Source organism: Capra hircus, chromosome 3, assembly GCF_001704415.2.
Source record: "Capra hircus breed San Clemente chromosome 3, ASM170441v1, whole genome shotgun sequence".
Taxonomy (NCBI): Eukaryota; Metazoa; Chordata; class Mammalia; order Artiodactyla; family Bovidae; genus Capra; species Capra hircus.
The window spans coordinates 100,388,755-100,411,699 of NC_030810.1; the positions used below are offsets into that span (position 1 = coordinate 100,388,755).

A 22,945-nucleotide genomic window follows, 5' to 3' on the forward strand; every position below is an offset into this window, starting at 1 on the left:
TTCAGGAAAGAAGTTTTATTTCCAAATTCCCAGGAAGGCATTACAAATAATAGAGATAGAAACCCAAATCAAAACCTGAAACAAACGGATGGATGGATGGATTCGGATGGGCATATAGGATGACCCAGCCAGTCAGGGGTGGGAAGTAGGGGAGATGGATTCTAGACAGACGGGGACTTCACCCTGGAGCTTGAGTCTGTACATTAATGTGACTATTCTGGGGGAAAAGAGTTAGGAATCAGAAATCCTCACCCCATCAACTCCAATGTTGCCCTGGATGGTTGGGAGGAAGAGGAGGCAGCACATGAGGGCAAAGAGGTCACCAAGTCTGACCTTAGCGTTCACTGCCTGCTCTGATCCCCAATATCCCATAAATAAGTTACCCTGCAAATCTCAAGTTGAGGGGGAGCAAGCGAATAGCCCTCGCCTCTGAAAGCGGAGGCAAGGCAGCCGGGCCCGGGCAGGACTACAGGAGGACACAGTCGGACTCTTGCTTCGGCCTTTGCCGACGCTCAGCAGCTGGGCGTCCAGATGTGGCTCCTCTCCCCTGCGTCAGATTTAACAGCTTGTCACCCATCGACCATGGCGGAACACAGGACAAGGACTCTAGATGGAAGCAGGGTCAGGACTGGGAGGGGCTGTGGGGAGAGAAAGACAGCAGGGGACCCAGGGCAGAGGGACAGACAGAAGGGCCCCAAGGGAAACCTTGAAGAGATGCGGTGGGAATAACAAAAGTCTGGATCAGGGGAAGACGAGCAGCACGCTGGGGATGCTGGGACGCTGGAGGGGCAGCACTAAGAGCAAGGAGGAGCAGGCCCACCTGCGGTGATGGGGCCCGCGCAGGGGGCTGGGCCACTCGGTGCTGCTGGTACTCCTCTTGCTGAAGCTGCTGGGCCAGTTCCAAGTCGCTCAGACCCGACGTGCCCTGGGGCGGGGGCTGCTGCTGCTGCAGGGACAAGGCGATCAGGTAGTCCTAGAGAAAGGGGCAAGAACAAGGGCGGTGAGGGAGGCTGGGGTAGGGGACTGGCCAGGCTGGGCTTAGGCTTCCAAACCAGCTCAGCCTTTCCTTATCCTCCCAATGCCCCTTCTCCAGAGAGAAACATACAGCTGCGTATTTTATCTGTGATGCCAGAGAACACACACCAAGCGCAGAGATGGTTCACAGAGACCAGAGAGGGGCCCGGGTGTCATAAGTTACAGTCTCTAGATGATAAGATACAGGTGGCCCGCCTTGGGCACAAAGCTCTCCGAGGCAGACATGCGCTCTGCACCCCACCCTGGCCCCCAAGGCCCCACACACCTGGTCCACCTGCCGCTGCTTTTCTGGGGAGCCACTCCCACCTCCTGGCCCGGGTCCCTTGCCCGGGGAGTGACTGAGGTGAAAGTCAGAGTCACAGAAACAGCTGTCTCCATCCACATTGTGCAGGCTCTCCCACACCACTTGCTCCTCCTGTAGAAAGCCCTGGTCAGTGACCAGTAGGTACAAGTGGCCCTGTGCGGGAGAGAACACATACGCGGGTGGGATGGGCGGCGGCTCACGGCGGAAGCGAGCTGAGCCGCGCAGAGCCCGTGAGACTGGTCGGCACGCTAGTTGAGACGTGTCAGTGAGAGTGCGTGCATCTTTCGCTAGGTACACATGGCTCTGGGCAGAAGGGCTGTCTGAGTGCATGCTCAGTGGCGTGTGAGTGCGGCAGTCACTGCAGTCAAGCATGCAGTCCTCGGGACGGCAGTCTTCCTACCCTACTTCCCGAGGTTCTCTAGGCTCACAGGATGCCTATGAGGATAAATCCTTTAAGAGCCAAAGATCTTTCCCTCCTCTACTCAATTCCTAGAACGCTTAGACAATTTCTAGCTTTGGAAAACTATGTGTGTTAGTCGCTCGCTCGTGTTCGACTCTTTGCAACCCCATAGACTGTAGCCCACCAGGCTCCTCTTTCCATGGAATTCTCTAAGCAGGAATACAGGAATGGGTTGCCATTCTATTCTCCAGAGGATCTTCCCAACCCAGGGATCAAGCCCGGGTCTCTTGCACTAGAGGCAGATTCTTTACAGTCTGAGCCACGAGGGAAGCCTTGGAAAACTATAGTATTGTTCCAAACTCCCACTGCCCCTTCCTGGGAGAGGACGTGCACTTTCTTGGCCCACTGATGGCACGCTCACTCCTTACGTCTCACTCTGGCCAGTGAGATGGTAGCAGAGCCAACAGTGTGCGTGGTGTGTCCCTCTCGCTCTCCCGTGTTCCAGAGAAAGGCTGTTTTGTCAGCCAGGGCCCCAGACTGAAGATGATGTGGGACAGAACTGTGGCCAACCCACAGTGGACATGCAACATGAATGAGAAATAAACCTTCGTCATGGTGAACCACAGGGATTTTAGGGGTCATTTGTTACCACAGCTTAATCTACCTTGTCCTGACCAAAATACTGACCCAGAAGAAACAGGCATGAGAAAATAGACAGCACTCCAACCTCCCACCTCCAAACCTGCATCACCTTATGCTTAGTCATAGTGCTGAAGTGGTTGTTTCGGAAAAAGACGCTAAGTTCGCCCTCCTTGGCAGCTGCTGTTAGCTCACATAGACCATGGTAGGTCAGCTGGGCAGCAGTGGTCTCCAGGAACTGCTCTGCAATCAGGCCTGGCGGCAAGGACAAGAAAAGAGAGACAGGAGACTCAAATCCGAAGTCCACAGGAGGATCATCCAGAGAGCCCCTATCAAAGCCCTAGAGATCAGTCCCATCTTGGGAAATCCCTTCCTTGAAGCCTGGTTATATGCATCCATTCAACAGATGCTGAACTTCCCTGGTGGGCCAGTGGCTAAGACTCCGAGCTCCCAATTCAGGGAGCCCGGATTCGATTCTTGGTCAGGGAACTAGATTCCAAACACCACAACTAAGAGACGCAGGTGGGGACTTCCCTGGTGGACCAGTGGCTAAGACTCCATGCTCCTAATGCAGGGGGCCCAGGTCAGAGAACTAGATCCCACATGCCACAACTAAGACCCTCCACAGATAAATAAATAATTATTTTTTAAAAATGAGAGAGAAAGACTCAGGTGTACATGCATGCTAAGTCGCTTCACTCGTGTCCTACTCTCCGCAACCCTATGGACTGTAGCCCGCCAGGCTCCTCTGTCCATGGGGATTCTCCAGGCAAAAATACTGGAGTGGATTGCCATGCCCTTCCTCCTGGGGATCTTCCCAACCCAGGGATCAAACTTGAGTCTCTTGCATGTCCTGCACTGCAGGCAAATTCTTTACCCACTGAACCACCTGGGAAGCCCATGCTGCCACTAAAAAAAAAATCCCACACGTCACAACTAAGACTCAGCCAAATAAATAGACAGATGCTAACGGAGCAACCAGGCACTGCACTAGGTACCGGGGGATACATCAGTGAACGAAACACATAGCTCCCCAAACTCCTGCTCCTGGTGCCTACATTCTCATGGGACATGGTGGTGGAAAGACAGACGATAAACACTAAACCTCAGCAGCCACCATTCCCTCCACAAAAGATTGCTGAGGAGAAGGGAGGAATGTCACCTTCCGTCACGAGGTTGGTGTCACTGGAGTGCTTGCAGGTGATGATCTTCTCCACCAGCTGGTTGTAGCTCAGCTTCCCGACTGCACTCACAGCCTCAGGACTCTGCATGGGCAGCGGGGTGGGGTGGTACCCCGCAAAATGGAGAGCTTTTTTTTAGGAAGGAAATGAACCAAGCCCACAAGGATTGCAACCCTATGACAAAAGCTTCCTGAAACTTTTGATGTCTAAAGAACTGACCCATTTTCATATTGCTTGCTTGTGTTTGAATGTTACCCCCAAAAGTTAAAAACTAAAGGAATCCCACACTGAATCCAACCTTGAAACCCCAGTCCCCTCCCTAGCCAATCTACTCCCTACCTCCCTAACCCTAACCCCACAAAATCTTGCTTCTCTCTCAGCTTGAGCCGGCTGAGTCTCATGTGGGCCCTTCTGCCCTCACCTGTGGATCAACAAGCCAGCCATGGTACAGAGGTATGCCAAGGAGGTCAAAGACACTGCACTCAGGTGTATACTCAAAATCAGAGACACCTGTGAAGCGCACATTGACATCCAGACCTGTGGCCAGTTTAGGCAGCACTGTCATTGCATCGTCCACATTCTGGGGATGGAAAAGAAAACGATGGCTAGGTCAAATCAGCACACTGTGCATTTTAAACTTAGTGTTAGAGATAAGCAACAAGGATATACTGTATAGCACATGGAATTATCCCCAGTATCTTTTTTAAAAAAATTTTATTTATTTATTTGTTTATTGGCTGAGAGGCACACGGGATCTTAGTTCCCCAATCAGGGATCGAACCCATGCCCCCTGCATTGGAAGCACAGAGTCTCAATCACTGAACCACCAGGGGAAGTCTCATATACCCAGCCAATCTAATTATAAGATACCCAGTATCTTATAATAACTTATCATAGAATTTAATCTGCAAAAATACTGAATCACCACACTATATACCTGAAACTGACACAGTATTGTAAATCAACTATACTTCAATTAAAAAAATAAAATGAAATGAAAAAATAAACCTAACACAGTATTATATGTCAATTATATATCAATAAAACTGGTAGGAAAAGAAAATGATGGATATTCTAGCCTTCCCTCTTCTTGTTCCACTCCTACCTCCAGGAAAAAAAAAATTTAATCTTGTTGCTCTTCCCGCCTGGTTTCCTCTTACAGTGGAAAGTCCAACCTTTTCTCAGTCCTTCTTTATCTTATGTAAATGAACATATTTTCTAAGACAGAGACACACTCTCTCCCTCCTGCAGAAAGAAATGATGGTTCAAAGCACCCTCTTGAGATGCATCAGAAAGGCTTCTCTTAATAGCCTGGGTGCCCCTGATGAACCTGCAACCCCCCAGTTCACAGACCTTTCACCTCACCTGCTGAAAATTAAGCTGAAGTCCCTCTGACTTTTCCTGAGGTTTGATGGACAGAAGGCAGTCTCCTACAAGACAGGATTCCTTATCAGTTTACCCCACCACTGTCCCAAAAGCTGCTTCCTCTTCTCCAAGAAAACAGAGGTAATATCACAGAACCACAGATTTTCAGAGTTGCAAAGGGCCTTCGTTTCTCAGAGGAAGAAAGGCCAAAAAAGGTGAAGGACCCACTCAAGGTCACATGTGAAAGCTAAGGGAAGAACGAGGGTGACGACCCAGGACTCCTGACACCCTGACTTCTGCTTTTCATTCCCCAGCCTTGCAGAGAAACCCTATAGACCTTTACCCTCCCTGCCACATAACATCCCCGGAGGAGGAGTCCCTCAATACTCTGGATTTCTGGCTCAGTAGATAGCACTGGAACCTTTCAGGTAATTCCTCTTGAAGGCCCAGTCACTCACCAAGATGGGCCATGAGCTCGTCGGACGTGATCACTTCCTTCTGAGGTGGCAGCTTTACCTGGAGGCAAGGAGAGATCAAAGAGTTGGCCAGTCATTGGTAAAGAATCTGCTTGCCAATGCAGGGGACAAAGTTCGATCCCTGGTCTGGGAATATTCCACATGCCATGTGGCAACTAAGCCCGTGCACCACAACAAGGAACAGCCCCCACTCGGCCACAGCTAGAGAAAGCCTGTGTGCAGCAACGAAGACGCAGCACAGCCAAAAATTAATAAATTAAATTAAAAAAAAAAAGTGAGCCAGGTGTGTGCTTTCCTTCATGGAGCACTGAAGGAGGAACCCAGAGAAAGGAGGGACGAGGGCAGGGCTTATCCAGCAGTCAGGTGTGGTGGGCAAAAACGGCTTGCAACTGGAGCAAGGGACTGAATGGGAAGAACTGCAAGCCATTCCCATTTGCTAGACAGTGGAAGATGCAGGAGCAGGACAGATAATTGTCTTGTTTTTGCAAATATCTGATCTCATTTGTTCAACCTGGAGATAAAGGAAGAAAAACCTGGAAAGTTTGACAGGTTTGAGAAAAGCAGAATGATCAACATTTTCTAAGACTCCATCCAAACTCCCTCTTACCTTCCACTGAAGAAAAAGGATGTTCGCGATGGCGATGAGAGGGCAAGGGCCGTTAGCGCTCTGGGTGATGATAGGTGTCTGTTCTCCTTTCCAGGGGATCCACTTGACACAGTAGAAGTCTAGCTCAGGCTGTCGGGCCCTAGGGGCCTGGGGAAGCTCCTGGAGCCTGAAGCAGGCCTCCGCTGTCTCTGACTCAGGTGGAGTCTCTTGGGCTGGCCCTGGCTGGCTTGAGCTAGCATCTGGTGGAGGGGACTTGAAGTCATCCTGGCCTTGGGCTGGCAGTAAAGCTTGGTCTACTGGCTCCTGCTCTCCAGCTGCCCCGTCCGCCTCTTTGGCATCCTTGTCCTGAGGGTGCTCTTTGGGTTCTGACAAGGCCTTGTGGTTTTCCGGGCTGACTGCTTCTGCAGTCCTGGCCTCACCAGGGGCTGGATGCTCAGGCTGATGGTGCTCCATGGTCAGGAAGGGCTGACTGAGGGCACCAAAGGACTTTACTGTCCTCAGAGACTGACTTTACTCTAAGCTTGATAAGCAAAAGGGAGACGGATCCAATAAGAAGGAAATCATTGGGCTGAAAAGTAAACAGACCCAGAAAAATCTCGGAAAAGGAATGTAGTGCAGAAGGCTTGCTGAGCGTCTGTTCAGCCACTCCAGGCTACGGGCAGTACAGTTTTAGGTTAAACAGAAGGGTCCTAGGCCGAGCTGTCACCTCTAACTTGCTGTGACCAGATGGGACCCAAGAGGGTACAGGACTCGAAGGTTTGCAAGGGATAATTCTGGTGGGATTGAAGACATTGGGTGGCATCAGCTTTCCTGAAACAGAAACGACAAGGACTGAAGACAAGATAGAAAGGGAGAGCAAAAGGAGAAAGAAGGAAAAGAGATGGAGAAAGAAATGTTCATACAATACTGACAGTGATCTTAATACAGTGATCTTTAGCTGACCTTGAAGTAAGCATTATGTCAGTAAAACCCACCATAGCTGGAATGAGGGTAAATCCTCTGCCTCATCCCCCACCTCTGCCCTTGACTCTTCAGGGAACATCCTGAGTACACAGGGCTTATATCTTTAGGGCCCTGTTTTCTCTGCTTCACCCCAAGGCCAAAGAGCTAAACAGCGCTTGGGGAGAAGAAAAAGAGTCAGTATCATACTCCTAAAGGGGAAACACTGGTAAGAAAGAAGTCTTTCTCCTTGAAGGACTCCACCTTTACAATTCCAGCTTTACAATTACAAACCACAACAAAAGGTCCTGGGAGGAGCTTCCTGTAGGCTGGAGAGGGGAAATGCAAGCAAGGTGACTTGAAACAGAGATGGGTTCTGATAAGCAATTTCAGATTAGAGGTACAACCTGTCCCACCCCACCCCCAGCCCCATTCTCTTGCCAGCTGGAGTTGGGAGAGCAATTTATCAGTTCCTCTATGCTCTGAAAACTGCTCAAACCCAGTACTCCCTTGCTCACTACATGGAATATGAAAATACTGACTATTGATTTACATTTTAAAAAATTACTCCCTCTACATTCACCTATCTGTGCAAATGTTCTTTCAATCTATTCCCATCTAGGTTATTTTAAATGTCAACTCTGGTCCTGTTTAACCTGCTCTCTCCCAGCACTAAGTATGACATTTAATTAACACCATGGATAGTAGATGATAAAAAGCCACAAACCCTGCCTCCTGGAAAATATCTCCCTTCAACCTCCTTGCTCCCCTCTCCACCTTGGTCAGGGTGAGAAAGGTGGAGAAATAAACTTGTTAGAAATCTTTTCTCTTGCTTCCTCCTAACCTGAGACTATGCTTCCTTTCGCAATCAGATAGGATTTAGGGCTAAGGTAAAGCCTCGGAGGTGAAGTTGAGCAATGTAAAAGTCATGGAAATAAGACTAGCCACCCAAATTGATCATCCTTCTGATTCAAATATAATCTATGCTAGCTGTATCTCATTTCCATGTGATTAATTTAGAATCTGAGTAGCAAAATTTGGGTACTCAGGCCTTACACCTTTTTAAAAAAAAATCTCTCTCCTCTTTTCCTTCCTTCCCAAACGACATTTAGAATGAGCCTCAGAAGCAAAAAGCAGAGCCTGGGACAATTTTTTAAAAGCTTGGAGAAAAACAGGGCTTACTTCTTATCTTTTCTATCCAAATGCCAGAAATGATCTATAATTAAGTGGGGGCTGGGCAGTCCAGTGAGCCAAAAGAACCCAGAACTGGACTACCAGAGGAAGCTGGGTCTCAGAGAAACTGGGTTAAAAGCTAAGTGGGCTAATCCTTCAGAAGAGGGGAGGAAGTGTAAGGGAAGAGTTCCAGGCTACATGGTGCACACCGGTGGAGTGAGCATGGAGTACTCAAGAGCAGTGCTGAGACTCACAGTACGCATTCTGAGACTCACAGGTACTTAAACAAACAAGGAATTCATTCTTCCCCTCTTAACTAAGTCCTAGGCTTTCTGGAATCATCCTCTGGTGGCGGATAGGGGAGGTAAAACAGCCCCTGCTCCTCCCTAGCCAGTGGCAACAAATAGCCAGAAGCTGGAAGGATCACAGGAATCAGGTCTGTAGCTTCAAGAAGACACGTCCCTCCCCTCGCACCCGCAGGAACTTTACTCTCCCTTCAAGAGCGTAGGGTTCTCACTCTGACCCAAATCTTCAGGCAACTAAAGGTTTAGATTTTCCCCTCAGAATAAGTCCACCACAGTGCCCTGTCTACTTGCTAGCAAGGGAGAGGAGGCAGGTGCAATTAAACGGGGGAAAGGTAGCGTTTCTTATACTTACTCCTCCTGCCCGAGCGCCTCTAGAAACCCAGACTTACAGAGACCCGGGGTGGCAGGATAGGCAGAGTCACCTCCCCAAAGCTAGAGAGGAAAAGGAAAAAAGGTGAAGGAAATGGTTAAGACTGTTTTTACCTCAAAGAAGTGGGGGCCGTTCCAGGACTTAGAAGGAGGGTTCAACTTCGGGACTGCGGTGAGGGAGGTGGGCTCAGAGAGGGGCGCCGCCACAGTCCCGGCCGCCTCCCAGCTGTCAACGCGAGTCTACACAGGTTTCCCCAGGTTTACGAGCGGCGGTCCCGGCTGGCTCGCGGCTACTTCCGGGCTCACGCCCACGACCGGGGGGCCCTGGAGAAGGGTGCAGGCAGGCAGGGGTGCAGCCCAGGTGCGCCCAGACCGCTCAGAGCGTCTTCAGGATTTCTGAGTCGCCGCGTCTAGGGCGCGCGCTCCAGGCCCGGTCTACAAGCGCTGGTTTTCAAAGGAAGTTTGTGGTTTTTCTTTTTTCTTTCTCGCTCTCTCTTTTTTCCCCATCGGGACAAAGAAAAATCAGTCAAGGACAAGCTCCCCGAAGGAGGAGGAGCCTGCCTGGCACTGGCGGATTTCCATTCGGGCTTTCTGACCTGGTCAGCAGCTTGGTGATCAGCAGTGAGCGAGAGAAACAAGGAGAGAAAAACAACAGACCCTTTCTCTTCTCTCCGCCTGCCGCTGGAAGGGATGGAGCACTTGTGCCTCTCTGGTGAGAATAGGGAAGAGCAAGGGCCCTGGCTGCGCTGGGAGGAGCAGGGCTGGACAGCAGAAGCTTGTTGGATCTCCCTGGGTGCGGCAATCCTCTGCCCTGCTTCCACTAAAACAGGGCCAAAAAGCCTGATATTTTCTTATTTATTCATTTAAAGGGAAAAAAATCCTGATCTTTTCGAAGTCCTTACTGCATTATTTTTTCTTTTTCTTTTTTTTTTTAGTTAAGAAATGAAACCAGTTGGGCTGCACCCTGGTAATGCAGAAGGTGCGGAAAAAGCAGCGGGCTCCGGGAAGAGTGTAGCAAGCAGAAAAGTAGCTGAGCACGCAGGGGATCCCATATCTGGTCCTTGTTACCCTTCAGGCCTCAGCTTCTCATCCATCACTTCCTCTCAATTCCTAGCTTGGTGAGGAGGAAAAACTGGTGTGAGGCTGGCGGCAGAAAAAAAAAAAAAGGACGGATTCACAACTGAGGGAAACTTTGATGATGAGAGTACATATACTTGCAGTACTCTGCACTACTCTGGGGCTGGAAGGTGGCAGTTAAAGGAGGTTGGAACCCAACTCTACGTTCTGAAAGGCCTTCCAAGCTCTACTCACAGGGCTACGGCAGGATGAAACTTCAAGCAACTCTGCAGGCTGAAAGGGGAGTTGGAACAATTGGGGAGGCAGGGAGTATAGATTCCAGGTTACAACAGACCGGGGAAGAATGAGACATTTGCCAACAGGCTACAGAGTTGTAAAAGAAGCATCAGGAGTTGGCAAGAGACTGTAGGTGTTAAGTAAAGAAGAGGGGTCAGAGATTATTAAAGTTTTTTATAACAAGGAAGACCACATAATTGGTCAATTTGGTAAAGAAGAGAATTCAAGAAAGATGAAGAGTTGTTTTTGCCCAGTAGAATTTTAGATGTCAACCAGGTGGTCGATATAATTCATGGAAAGACGCTATACTTAGCCTGACTCAAGAGGGGAAGTTCAGAAGCCACAAAGATAGATTATATGACTCATACACACTTGTGAACTCAGATAATTCTCCTTCCCGCAATTCTTGGGGAACCATAATCGAGCTGCGGAACTACATTTCCCAGGATACCTCCGCACCACGCTCCACTTCGCGCCTCCCGTGAGTCTCTGGGAGCAGAACTTGGCCTCCGCCGCTGGGGGCGGGGCATCGTCGGGCTCCCGGGGCGCCCTGTTACGCACTTCCTCCCGGGGTGAATCGCCGTGTGGCGGGTTCGAGTCCCGCCTCCCGACTCGCCGCAAGCCCCTGAGTCCGGGGCGGGGCGCATTCGCCGGTTAACCTCTCAGCGGCGAGGGGCGGCGGCACACGTTGGGCTTCACCATGGAGAACTACTTGCAGGGTTGTCGAGCTGCTCTGCAGGTAAGGGACCCCTGTTTGTTATCGTAAGGAATGGATCCTGGGGTCCAGGAAGGACGAAGATGTGGGATCTGGGGAACACCGAGGGTTTGTATGGAGGGAACGCGAAATTGTGGGTTGGGGGCTTGGAAATCTGAGGAGGGAGGAAGGAGAACCTAGCCTTTGAGAGTGGGAATGCATGCTCACTTAGGGGCTCCAGCCTTTGGGGTCTGCTTGAGAGCGGGGAGGCGGAATCGTGGGGCCGGGTCCTGCCTCTGAGCCCCTGCTCGGTGTCGCTGGGTTAGTTCCGTCAATGGGACCCGGGCTGTGCCGGCCGCGAGGTGTATTTGTTCCCTCCTCCCTGCCCCTCTTTCAGTTCTCCGTTCACGAGGCCTTGCTGGCGCCCTGGCCTCCAGGTGAACCCCGGGAGTACGAGGGAACCTGTGCCCACGGCTTTGTTGCCTCTGAACGGCGGTTTTTGTCTGACGGGCCTAACTCCTTCTAAGTTAAAGGTGGTCATGGTGTTACACTTTAAATCTGTTTTTAAGGAAAACACACACCGTACATCAGGCAGGTCTGTTGACCGACAGTCTTGCATTCCTTTGCCGCCAGTTTACCTCCTTGACTTGAACACACACAAATTACACAAAAATCCGCGACCTGGATGGGGATAAGCACAAAGTATGTTTGGAATCAAAACTATATGCATGACTCCTGAATGCTTTGTGGCTTATTTTTGGTACTCTCTGAGCCAGTTGGAGTCTCCCAGCCTTGCTGACTGGTCGTGCAACGTTAGGTCGCTATTCCCAATTAGCAGCAAACAACTGGCCGGAGAGAGGCTCCAGGAGGTCACCTGGCCCCCCTGCTTCAAGTTATGCTACCCTTGGAGAAACCTTGACAGATGGTTGACTCTGCTTCCTTTTAAAGTATCTTAAACTTGACAAATTCACCTGGGAAATAAGATTCTGGTCTGTAACAAATCCTAAAAGTCACCTAATTCCTCCTGCAGAATCCCCTGCTGTCATAAAGGAATGTCCTCACCTGAAGAATGGGAGTGAAGTTCTGGACTTGCCTGGCAGTCCAGTGGTTAAGACTCTACCCTTCCAATGCAGGGGGTGCAGTTTTGATCCCTAGTGGGGGAAATAAGATCCCATGTGTTGTGTGGCATGGCCGAAAACAAAAGAAGAGTAGGAGTGAAATTCAATTAGTGTAAAACCAATTACACTACATTTTTCCTTGTGAAATGCAAATTTGGGAAGGTCATTTTAATGTATAAGACAATCTGGGACCAATTCATTTTGGTTACCTCTGATTTCCACCACAGGGAACTCATTAAAGACTAATATAGAGGCTTTTTGGCACCATTCCAAGGGCCAAGAAGTTGGATTTTTCCCTAATGACCCAAATAACCAGTCTTTTTTCACCATTTGATAAAGAGTCTTCGAACCTGAAACCTTACCATATAGCATTTCATTGCATGCCTCCATTCTACAGCATCTACTCTCCAGAAGTGTCCCAGGTTAAGAGTATGTCTTCCTCAGGAATATGAAGCCGAAAAACACTGGATTTTTTCAGTATTACTGATATCCTGACTTTTCTCTGCCTGAATTCATTCTCCCAGGGAACAAGATCTAGATCTTCCTTTTTCCAAACTTGTGAAGGAGAGATCATATCTTAGAGCTCTTATCACACAACCTAGCCTGGGCCAAGAGAAATTAGAAAGTTAGACTAACAAAGCTAGTGGGTGGCCTGGTAGTAGGAGATACTGGTGGACACCCAGTGATTTAGACTGTCTGTAATTATGGAAGTAGAAAATGTACATAGTGAAAAAAAGTTAATACAAAAAAGATGTACAATTAGAAAGTGAGAACGGTCTTTTTCTTCTCCATTTCCTATTTCCCAGAGGCCACACTGTTGTTTCTTAGCTAAAGAAAGACATGATTTAGATAGAAACTATTTTTTCAAACTTTTTATTTTGTATTGGGGTATAGCAGATTAACAATGTTATGATGGTTTCAGGTGAACAGGCAAAGGGATTCAACCATACATATATAGGTATCCATTCTTTCCCAAACTCCCTGCCAATCCAGGCTGCCACATATCATTGAGCAGAGTTCCACGTACTATACCGTAGGTCCTTGCTGATTATCCATTTTAAATACAGCGTTGTGTACATGACCATCCCAAACTTCCTAACTGTCCATTCTCCTTGGCAACCATGTTTGTTCTCTTAGTCTGTGAATCTCTTTCTGTTTTGTAAGTTCATTTGTATCACTACTTTTAAGATTCCACAAATAAGGGATGTCACACGATATTTCTCCTTCTCTGGCTGACTGACTTCACTCAGTATGACAATCTCTAGGTCCACCCATATTACTGCGAATGGCATTATTTCATTCCTTTTAATGGCCGAGTAATATTCCATTGTATAAAGGTACCACATCTTTTTTATCCGTTCCTCTGTCGATGGACATTTAGCTTGCTTCCATGAGATACTGTTGTGGGGTTTTTTGTTTTTTTTTTTTTGTTCGTTTGGCTGTGGCGGGTCTTAGTTGTGGCATGCGGGATCTTCTTTCTTCATTGTGGCATGCTAGATCTTTAGTTGCAGATTGTGGGATTTAGTTTCCTGACCAGGAATGGAACCTGACCCCCCTACATTGGGAGCGTGGAGTCTTAGCCTCTGAACCACCAGGGAAGTCCCCAGAGACACTATTAAAATACAGTATAACTTTTAGGAAATCGTGAATGCTTGGCCTTTTATATAAGACAGAAACAGCTGATAACTCAGCCAACTTTCCTATTGATACCATATTTTCAGCATTTGATACCAGTGAAATTTTCTACAGTCTGCCACCACAATGATAGTAGATTGTTCTATTTAAAAGAAATCTTATGTCCTAGTCATGGTAAGTCATCTGTCACTTTTAGTTGGGCGGGGGGGAAATCTTTGCTTCGTGGGGGGCCACATTCTAGTTTAGGTGGCTAAACTAGAAGCTTTGGCTTCTGGCTAAACATCCAGAAGCTTTGGATAATGTGCGTTGTCTGCGCTTCTCAGGCATGAGGCAGAAATCAGGATTGGCTGATTCTCCTTAGAAATTTACAGTCCTTGCGTCACTGTCAGTTAGTCCCATCTTCCCTGCCGGAAGTGCTTCTCTATCTCTGACTCCTTGTCTCCTTTTTTCCTTCTTCATTAACTGGTTTGTAGAGTAAGCATCAGACCGTATTCAGCCTCAGAAGGGAAGTGGTCGGCTCTGCTAGCCCTAAAACCATCCCCTCTCGCACCATTGAGGCCACAAAGAACATCAGAATACAGTCATTTCAACTAGTGGGTTTTTTAAAGGGAGGAAAAAAAAAGTTTATATCTACTTGTGGCTCTCAGATTGTATTTCTTCCGTTGGCAGCTCAGGTTTCCTCATGCTCTAAGTATAGCTATATTTGCCCTGAACTCTTTGCCACCACCTCCCTTGGTTGCTCCTGTCCCAAGATTTGCTGACGGTCCCAGAGTATTCCTTTTGTTTTAATTATTTTTGGTTGCTGTCTGAGCTTGGCTGAGCCCAAGGGCTTAGTTATTCACCTTCCTCTGGTGGTCATTTCTCCTCCCCTCAGAGCCACGACGTTGTATTTGGTCCCTACTCTCTGCTTAGCCTTCTCTTGGTGCTGGGGATCTGATTGAGCCTAATTCAGCTGCCACTTGGAAGGAAGCAGCACCAGTGTGAAGTCAGTGTGATGGTCAGAAGACTGAGGCTGTTTGGCTAGTGCTTTCAGCTGGGGGAGGATGGGATGGGGGTTAAGAGTTACCCATGTTTTTCCTAAATGAAGAGGAGAATGGTACCTTGTAAGTTAGGCATTCATATACCTGGCTTGCCCAGGATAGTTTATTGAAATATAATCATTAATTGCAGCCCTTTTCATTCTCAAAAGAGTACTGGTTTGAACAGCAAAGTATATAGTCACCTAACTTGTAAGCTATGTTAAAGATTTGTGATACACGCCCATGAAAAGATAGTGAGCTCCTTAAGGTGGTGGTTAAGTTCTATACCCCAAGTACAGGAAGCTGGAAGTAGAAGAGACCGGTGTGGCCTGGGTGCAGGGACGATTTGCAGAGAGAGGGGGCTTCGGTAAGGACCGCAAGGGCTGGAGAAAGAAGATGGAAGGAAACTCCTCTGAACTATGACAGAGTTGGCTCTTATGTGCTGTCTCATTTAATCCTCATAACAACTTCATGAAATTGGTTACAGTAGTATCCCCATTTTTATATGAGGGAAAAGAAGCGTAGAGAGGCCAAAGTCCTACAGCAAGAAGCAGAGCTGGGATTCAGCCCCAGCCTGTGGTCTTTTCCAGTGACAGTTCAGCCGCTCTCAGAGAAAAGCCAGCAGTGCAAAGGCCGGAGCTGGGAATGTGCCCGTCATGTTTCGTGGGCGGTGAATGGGCCAGTCAGGCCAGGGGAGTGGTGGGTGCTGACGGCGGGGTGGGGGGGATGGAACGCCACCGCCTCTCTTGGTTGCTCCTGTCCCAAGATTTGCTGACGGTCCCAGAGTATTCCTTTTGTTTTAATTCTTTTTGGTTGCTGTCTGAGCTTGGCTGAGCCCAAGGGCTTAGTTATTCACCTTCCTCTGGTGGTCATTTCTCCTCCCCTCAGAGCCATGACGTTGTATTTGGCCCCTACTCTCTGCTTAGCCTTCTCTTGGTGCTGGGGATCTGATTGAGCCTAATTCAGCTGCCACTTGGAAGGAAGCAGCACCAGTGTGAATTTTGGAAGGACCATTTTTCCATTTTTCTCTGAGGGCCTCTTCAAGCCCAGCAATAGGCCTCTCCTGCCCTGCCTGTCCTGTGTTCCTCTTACCTTTATTCTCCAGAGTCAGGACCGTGCGGCCTCTCCTGTGTGTATATTTCCCTCTCTAGAGAACATAGTGCCCTCCCTTCCTGCTGCTGTGAGCAAGTTATCTCTGCGGCCACTTATCTCAAGTGCTTTGTTGTCACTTTGGTCCACAGCCATCTGGTCAGTTCGTGGTATCCAGGAAACAGAGGGGCCTTCTCTGGTATCAGGAGGATGAATTGCAAGTCAGAGGAGTCATTATGGGCCTCGGGTCTTGGGTACAGAATTCTCATATTGTGTTGGCAAAGAATGCTGTTCGGTGTGAATGGGTCTCGGCTGCCACACTCTTGAAATAGGCTTAGACAAATGGGCACAAGGGAGAACCTAAGGGCAGACTTTCCCCAGAGGTAAAAAATTTAAAAATGTGACCTTTAGGGTGCGTGTGTGTTCAGTTGCACGGTCGTGTCCGTCTCTGGGACCCCATGGACTATAGCCTTCCAGGCTCCTCTGTCCATGGGATTTTCCCAGGCAAGAATACTGGAGTAGGTTGCCATTTCCTCCTCCACGGGATCTTCCCAATCCAGGAATTGGAACCCATGTTTCCCAGAGAAATCCCTGAGGAGCCTGGCGGGCTACGGTTCGTGGAGTCACAAGAGTTGGACGTAACTTGGCGACTAAACAAGAACAACAACTAGGACTGGGAGTAGAAGATGGAGAAGAGGGTGGTTTTAAAATAAAAGCTTACCTAGTTACTAGACAGGACAGTTTTTACCACCAGAAGTCTTCTAAAATTGTTCTTTTCTGGCTTTGGGTTTCTGGACAAGTGAGGAGAGTGGATAGTCAATAACAGTCAATACAGGGAAGCTGATTCTAGGTCCCTCTAGATTCTCTTTCTTCCTAAAGTTATATTACTTGATAAACCATTACTTGTTATCTTTTACTCTTCTAAATGTTTCCCCGATTCTCTAAAATCTTCTGTCTAGCAAATCTTCCCTGACTGAAGAAGCCAGAGTGGATTTTCACTTTTCTGTAACCCAGCAGTCCTCAACGGGGGGTGATTTTGTCCTGTGCGGAATATTTGGCAAATCTGGAGACATTTTGATTGTCATGACTGGAGGTGGAGTTTGGGGGTGCTGCCAGACATATAACAATGCACAAGTGGACAGCCCCTGCAGCCAAGAATTGTGCAGTTCAAAAGGCCAGTAGGGCTGAAATTAAGCTAATGCATCTCTTAAGGAATCTCTCTTATTCCTTCCTTTCTTTTAGAAGTAGGCTGAGATAGAAATTCAAAAGTAAACTGGTAAGAGAGAATCCCTGTGCCTAAGCCGAGCCATGGACTGTATGATCTCATTCCACCTGGCCAAATGCATCTTTGCTATTTTGGGGACCTGTAGGTTTTAGTGCATTTTATTTAAAGTCCGATAGGGAGATGCAAAATAACAAGGTTAATAATAACAACAGATGTGCCTCCCTCTTCAGAGTTCTTATCAGCAGCTGGATTTTCAAAGCTTTAAAAATAAAAGTTCCAGCAGCAGCAATTGTTTTTGTTTTAGTCCGAACCCATTGGAGAAAGTATCAGTTTCTTGGGTGTGAGAGTGTTGGTTAATCTGGCTATCATCGACACTCCTCTGAGTACGGGGAATTTTATGGACTAGCTATTTGGATAAGGGACTTGATCTTATTTTTACTTTTATTTTCAAAGTCTATTCACCTATTCTCATTTAGAAGTGAAAAGATTCTTTTCCCTATTTGAAAACAGGAAAAAAGTACAAACCAGAGTTGATATGGTTTGAATACATCAGCTACCCCAGATGCTGTACCTTTGACTACTCCTTGAGTATCCCAAGGAGCATAAGAATCAGAGAATTATTTACTGCTCTTCTGAAAGTTTAACATTCAAGGAGACTGTGGTGAGAGGAAGGACTACGTTTCCACTAAGTAGACATGGGTGGAATGCTTAAAGCTTGCCTAGAACACATATGCCCTTTTAGCTAATATCCTTATCCGTGAAATGAGGACCCATAAGAATATCTGACCTACCTCCTCTATGAAGATCAGTGAGAGGATGTGTGTGCAGCCCTACATGTGTATTAGATAAATGGAAATGATTAGAGGATGCTTTTGTTAATCCCATTATCCCACCTCTCTAGGAGTCCCGACCCATACATGTTGTGCTGGGAAATGAAGCCTGTGACTTGGACTCCATGGTGTCAGCCCTTGCCCTGGCTTTTTACCTGGCAAAGGTGAGTACCTAAGAACATAGTCCCTTAGAATGAAAAGATTTGGATTGAAAACCCAGCTCTGCTATTTGGTAGCATTTAGCCTTAGGTAACTCAGATCTCTTAACTTTGCTGAGTCTCATATCAGTAACTATACAATCTGAAATGATAATACTTCGCAGTGTTGCTGTGAGGATCAAATGAGCAGATGTATTTTGAAGAATTTTTAAACCATAAAGCGAAATTCACACAGTCATTTACTGAGTTATCACTGACTCAATGGGCATGAATTTGAGCAAACTCTGGGAGATAGTGGAGATAGGGAAGCCTGTGTCCATGGGCTCGCAAAGAGTCAGACCCAGCTTAGCGACTGAACAGCACTGGGTGTCAGTGGTCTGTGTGTATTTCTCATGCCCATGTCAGCTCTGGAGGACCGATAGGCTCTTCTCTGCAGCATCTGGAACTAGGCCTTTTCCACGAGTTGTCTTGTTGACCTTCACGTTATTGCTAAGAAGGAAAGAGGGTAAGGGTCATCCTTTTATTTTGATCAGACTGGAAAGCTGCGGCTTTGAGGAAGGCAGTAACTTCCCCAAGATCATGTCTCCCTTAGTCCCAGTGGTCTTGTGACTTTTCCTGTCCTGTCACATAACACAGCCATACCTCCTTTTCACTTTCCTTTCCAGACAACTGAGGCCGAGGAAGTCTTTGTGCCAGTTTTAAATATAAAACGTTCAGAGCTACCTCTACGAGGTGACAATGTCTTCTTCCTTCAGAAGATTCACATTCCAGAGTCCCTCTTGATTTTCCGGGATGAGATTGACCTCCATGCACTGCACCAGGCCGGCCAGCTTACCCTCATCCTTGTTGACCATCATGTCTTACCCAAGTAAGTGGAAGAAATAAAGCTGATACTTACCGTGTGCCATGGGCTGTGATGAGTAAGATTTTCAAAGAGAAGAGGAATGTTTGCTCTCAGGGATCTCATGGGCTAATCATAATTGATGGGTGATACCAGATATAGAAAGGCAGTAAAAAATATTGTCACTTCTTTAATTATACAAGTAATAAAAAGAAATAGAAACATGATGAGTTCAAACTAAAGGATAACTCAGAAATAATTTAGATCTACCTTTGGTATCATTGTTTTAAGATTTCGTGGTAGATGTATTGTAATAGAAACCTTTGAATAATGGTTGCTGCTACTGCTAAGTCGCTTCAGTCGTGTCCGACTCTGTGCGACCCCATAGACGGCAGCCCACTAGGCTCCCCCGTCCCTGGGATTCTCCAGGCAAGAATACTGGAGTGGGTTGCCATTTCTGTATTTTTTTTAAATTAGCAAGATCATTTCCTTCATAAAGCGGTATCTCATAAAATAATTCCATCCCTAATTTAGGATTGGAAAAAACTGGCCAGCAAAGCAATACGAATATAGATCTTTCCAAGTGTCTCTGGCTCCTACTAATATGTATATTTTTTTCCTTGAGCACACTGGTTATAGCAGGGGTACTGACAGAGGACAGCCTTCGGGTGCTAGTCCATGTATCCACTCACTCATTAATAAACTTCTGTTTAGAGGATGAAGGTGAAGTGAAGTCTCTGTTCTCAAGCAGTTGTCAGTCAGAGGAGGGAACTAGACAAATGGGCCATTGTAATGGGTGTTAGAGGTAAGTGGTAACTGTCATTTAGGGGACAATAGGCACATGGAAGATGGAGTGGTTAAATATACAAGTGGGGAGTGGAGGATGTCAGGAAAGTTTTTCTAACAGAATGGATCCTTGATCTCAGTCTTGAAAGACTCGGTGTTTGCTTAGTATATGAGGAGGTGAGGTAATTAGGAAAAGTATCCAGGCAGAGTAATGAACATTCAGATAAGCAAAATGCAGGTAGGCATGAAATAGTAAACTAGAAAGGTAGGCAGGGGCCTGATCATGGAGACCTTGTAGGCCCTTCCAGGAGATTAGACTTTATTTTAGAGCAGCGGGGAGCTATTGTCAATTCTCTTTATTCCAGGTCTTAGCAGAACCAAATTTGCATTTTTCAAATGATCATGCCTTGTGGAGGACAGTATAGGAGGACCCTGAAAGCAAATGTTTGGTTAAGGAGCTATTGGAGTAGCTCAGATGAGAGAGATTGAGGGCCTAGAGTAAGGCAGTAGCAGAGGTTTGGAGAGAAGGGAATGGATGGGAACTGAGCCAAAACCCATAGGATCCTGTGAGCTGCATGAAATTTGGATATGAAGTGAATTGAGGAAACAGGAGAGATTTAGATGTTGGGTGTCCAGGTGTCAACTGGAAAGGCACATCAAACATGTGGATGAGTTATGGGTAGCTGATACTTTGTCAAATTCACTTATGCAGCATTTAAAGATGGCCTCAGTTATAGTATTTAAGAAAAGAATTGAGAGGAGTGGGGCAGCGGTGGAAGTGATCAAAGATCTACGTGTTCGCCTAGGATGTCTGTATTTTCCTCAGGAGGAGGTGCGGCTGGAGTGCCCCTACCTATCTTTCTTTCTCTTTTCCCCCACACCCCCCTTTCCCACACAGAAGTGACGCAGCCCTAGAGGAGGCAGTGGCAGAGGTGCTAGACCATCGGCCCATCGATCAGAGACACTGCCCTCCCTGCCCTGTTTCAGTTGAGCTGGTGGGCTCCTGCGCTACCCTGGTGGCCGAGAGAATCCTGCAGGGGGCACCAGAGATCTTGGACAGGCAAACTGCAGCCCTTCTTCATGGTGAGGGTGGCTTGGGGGTTGGGACCTGACCCTTTATCCCATCCCAGAGAAGGGAAAGTGAATAGAGTCCTCCAGCCTGACCATACTCTCTCAAAGCCACTTAGTCCATAATGAAGGAGGTTCTTTTTCAAGGAGCAGTTAGGCATTATAAAGGCTTTCGAGTACTTTGTCCTTTGAAGGCCTGGGGAATATTTTGTTGGAGCGAGTAGAAAGGAAGCATAAAACAACAGACCTAGAAGCTGCCTGTTAGTAGCATTGTATAATGGAAGGAGGACTAGCCAAAGAAGCAGGAAATGAATTCTAATACCATTTCTGCCCAGGAAGTAGTTATATGACCTTGCGCAAATCTCTTAACCTTTTTTGTTCTTATTTTCTCCATTTGTTAAAAAAAAAAAGAGAGAGAGAACTGGATTCAGCTATCTGTTCCAACTGGAATTTGGCCTATGGAAGAGAGGTCATCTCTCTCTGACTAGGTTTCAAAATCTCCAGGAATTGAGCTACTCACACTTCCTTTCTACCTTTTCCCCATTTCTGTGCCTCCATTTCAGTTTGGATTTGGGATGTCTCACTCAGGACATTGTCCCAGTTGTTTTGTTTTCCGTGAGTTGCCAGACAGTCTCCTTAGGTATTGTGTCCACTGGGTTTGAGGGTGATGTGTGCTCTAGTTGCCAGGAATGGAGTGCCACAGCATTTGAGTTCTGCCATGCTCCTTCTCCGCAGGAACAATCCTCCTGGACTGTGTGAACATGGACCTTAAGATTGGAAAGGCAACCCTCAAGGACAGCCACTATGTAGAGAAACTAGAGGCCCTCTTCCCAGATCTGCCCAGCAGAAATGACATCTTTGATTCTCTGCAAAAGGCCAAGTTTGATGTATCAGGTATGAAGTATTAAACTAGTGGACAAAAGCCTTGTTCATTATATGCTTGAAAACCAGCGAAACAATGTCAGAGCATGCTGAATGGTTTAAGCTTTATACCAGAAAGAAGCTGGCTAGTATGCTGTGTGGATAAGAAGGAATATGTTAAGAGTCTCAGAGGTTTTCAGTCTAATTAGAAAATATAGACATTTAAGGACTGCCCTGGTGATCCAGCAGCTAAGACTCTGCACTCCCAATACAGGGAGACCAGGTTCGATCCCTGGTCAGGGAACTAGATCGCACAAGCTTCAGCTAACCCCCAGCACAGCCAAAAACAATGAATTTTTTTTTACAAAAGAAAGAAAATATAAGTATGCTGAAGGAATATAGTTGTCCCTCGGATCTGCAGGTAAGTGGTTCCAGGATCCCTCACAGATCCCAGAATGCTTGGATGAACTCAAGTCCCTTATATAAAATAGCAAAATATATGAATACAGCCAGCCCTCCTTGTCTGTGAATGTGAAGCCTGCATACAGAGAGTCAACCGTACTGAATTATGAGAGGGAGCTTTAGGTCACTGGTTAGGGAAGCAGAAGAAACATATAGAGTGAATATACAAAGGACATGGATGCTTTTGAATTGTGGTGCTGGAGAAGACTCTTGGGAGTCTCTTGGACTGCAAGGAGATCAAACCAGTCAATCCTAAAGGAAATCAACCCTAAATGTTCATTGGAAGGACTGCTGCTGAAGTGCCAATACTTTGGACACCTGATGCAAAGAGTCAGTTCACTGGAAAAGACCCTGATGCTGGGGGAAAAATGAAGGCAGGAGGAGAAGGGGGGAGACAGAAGATGAGATGGTGAGATAGCATCACTGACTCAATGGACATGAATTTGAGCAAACTTCAGGAGATAGTGAAGGACAGGGAAGCCTGGCGTGCTGCTGTCTGTGGGGTTGCAAAGAGTCAGACACAACTTAGCGACTAAACAAAAACAGTAATAGAAAAGACAAAATAAAAGGAAAACTTCCATGACTTTTTTTACCCAGCTATCTCTTGTTGATATTTTTAAAAAAGAGAAAGAAATGGACCACCAGGGCTTCCCTGGAGGCTCAGACAGTAAAGAATCCAGCTGCAGTGCAAGAGAGCAGGGTTCAGTCCCTGGGTCGGGAGAAGGGCATGGCAGCCCACTCCATTATTCTTGCCTGGAGAATTCCATAGACAGAGGAGCCTGGCGGGCTACAGTCTTAAGAGTTGGACATGACTGAGCGACTTTCTTTCACTGCTTGTGGATATTTATAAAGGTCCCACATGTACTTTTAGAAAAGTAAAACAACCCAGAAAGGGGAAAATCAGGAGTAAAAGCCTCTCTTCTTCCATTTTCCCTGTTCCCCAAAGTCCCTTGCTTTAAAGGTAACTGTTATGACCCAGTAATTGAAAATAATTTTTTATTTAAAGTAAATTT

At 47.1% G+C, this 22,945-nt stretch overlaps 2 protein-coding genes across 6 annotated transcripts in view; one reads left to right on the top strand and one right to left on the bottom strand.

The window, feature by feature from the left end:
* FAM63A (family with sequence similarity 63 member A) lies at positions 1 to 9,499 on the bottom strand. 4 transcript variants are annotated; one of them, XM_005677641.3, is made up of 10 exons: positions 8,908 to 9,499; positions 6,008 to 6,817; positions 5,383 to 5,440; positions 4,925 to 4,989; positions 3,981 to 4,139; positions 3,541 to 3,643; positions 2,491 to 2,633; positions 1,301 to 1,450; positions 821 to 973; positions 1 to 547 (listed from the first exon to the last, which is right to left on the bottom strand). In XM_005677641.3, the coding sequence occupies exons 2-10, from the start codon at positions 6,458 to 6,460 to the stop codon at positions 467 to 469; spliced, it is 1,365 nt and encodes a 454-aa protein (XP_005677698.2). In that variant the 5' UTR covers positions 6,461 to 6,817; positions 8,908 to 9,499; the 3' UTR covers positions 1 to 466. The 4 variants fall into 4 exon arrangements, with proteins under 4 accessions (XP_005677698.2, XP_005677696.2, XP_005677697.2 ...); XM_005677639.3 differs by having other exon boundaries at positions 1,301 to 1,492; XM_005677640.2 differs by having other exon boundaries at positions 1,301 to 1,492; positions 6,008 to 6,838; positions 8,908 to 9,456.
* Positions 9,395 to 22,945, top strand: part of PRUNE1 (prune exopolyphosphatase) — a 19,673-nt gene continuing 6,122 nt past the window's right edge. The window contains exons 1-6 of one of the 2 annotated variants that reach the window (XM_005677637.3): positions 9,395 to 9,505; positions 9,729 to 10,885; positions 17,828 to 17,920; positions 18,580 to 18,782; positions 20,440 to 20,624; positions 21,345 to 21,503. In XM_005677637.3, coding sequence (XP_005677694.2) covers positions 10,847 to 10,885; positions 17,828 to 17,920; positions 18,580 to 18,782; positions 20,440 to 20,624; positions 21,345 to 21,503 — 679 coding nt within the window. In that variant the 5' untranslated portion in view covers positions 9,395 to 9,505; positions 9,729 to 10,846. Of the gene's footprint in view, positions 9,506 to 9,728; positions 10,886 to 17,827; positions 17,921 to 18,579; positions 18,783 to 20,439; positions 20,625 to 21,344; positions 21,504 to 22,945 lie in introns of those variants that run through there. The other variant, XM_013962428.2, reaches the window with a different exon arrangement.

What these genes read in the sequence shown, in the direction of transcription:
- FAM63A (XM_005677639.3), bottom strand. Translation starts at nt 6,460, where the DNA reads ATGGAGCACCATCAGCCTGAGCATCCAGCCCCTGGTGAGGCCAGGACT. An exon ending in GCTGGCTTGTTGATCCACAG is followed by an intron (nt 3,644 to 3,980) that starts GTGAGGGCAGAA and finishes CTGCCCATGCAG; the next exon opens with AGTCCTGAGGCTGTGAGTGC. An exon ending in AGCAGCGGCAGGTGGACCAG is followed by an intron (nt 974 to 1,300) that starts GTGTGTGGGGCC and finishes CCCTTTCTCTAG; the next exon opens with GACTACCTGATCGCCTTGTC.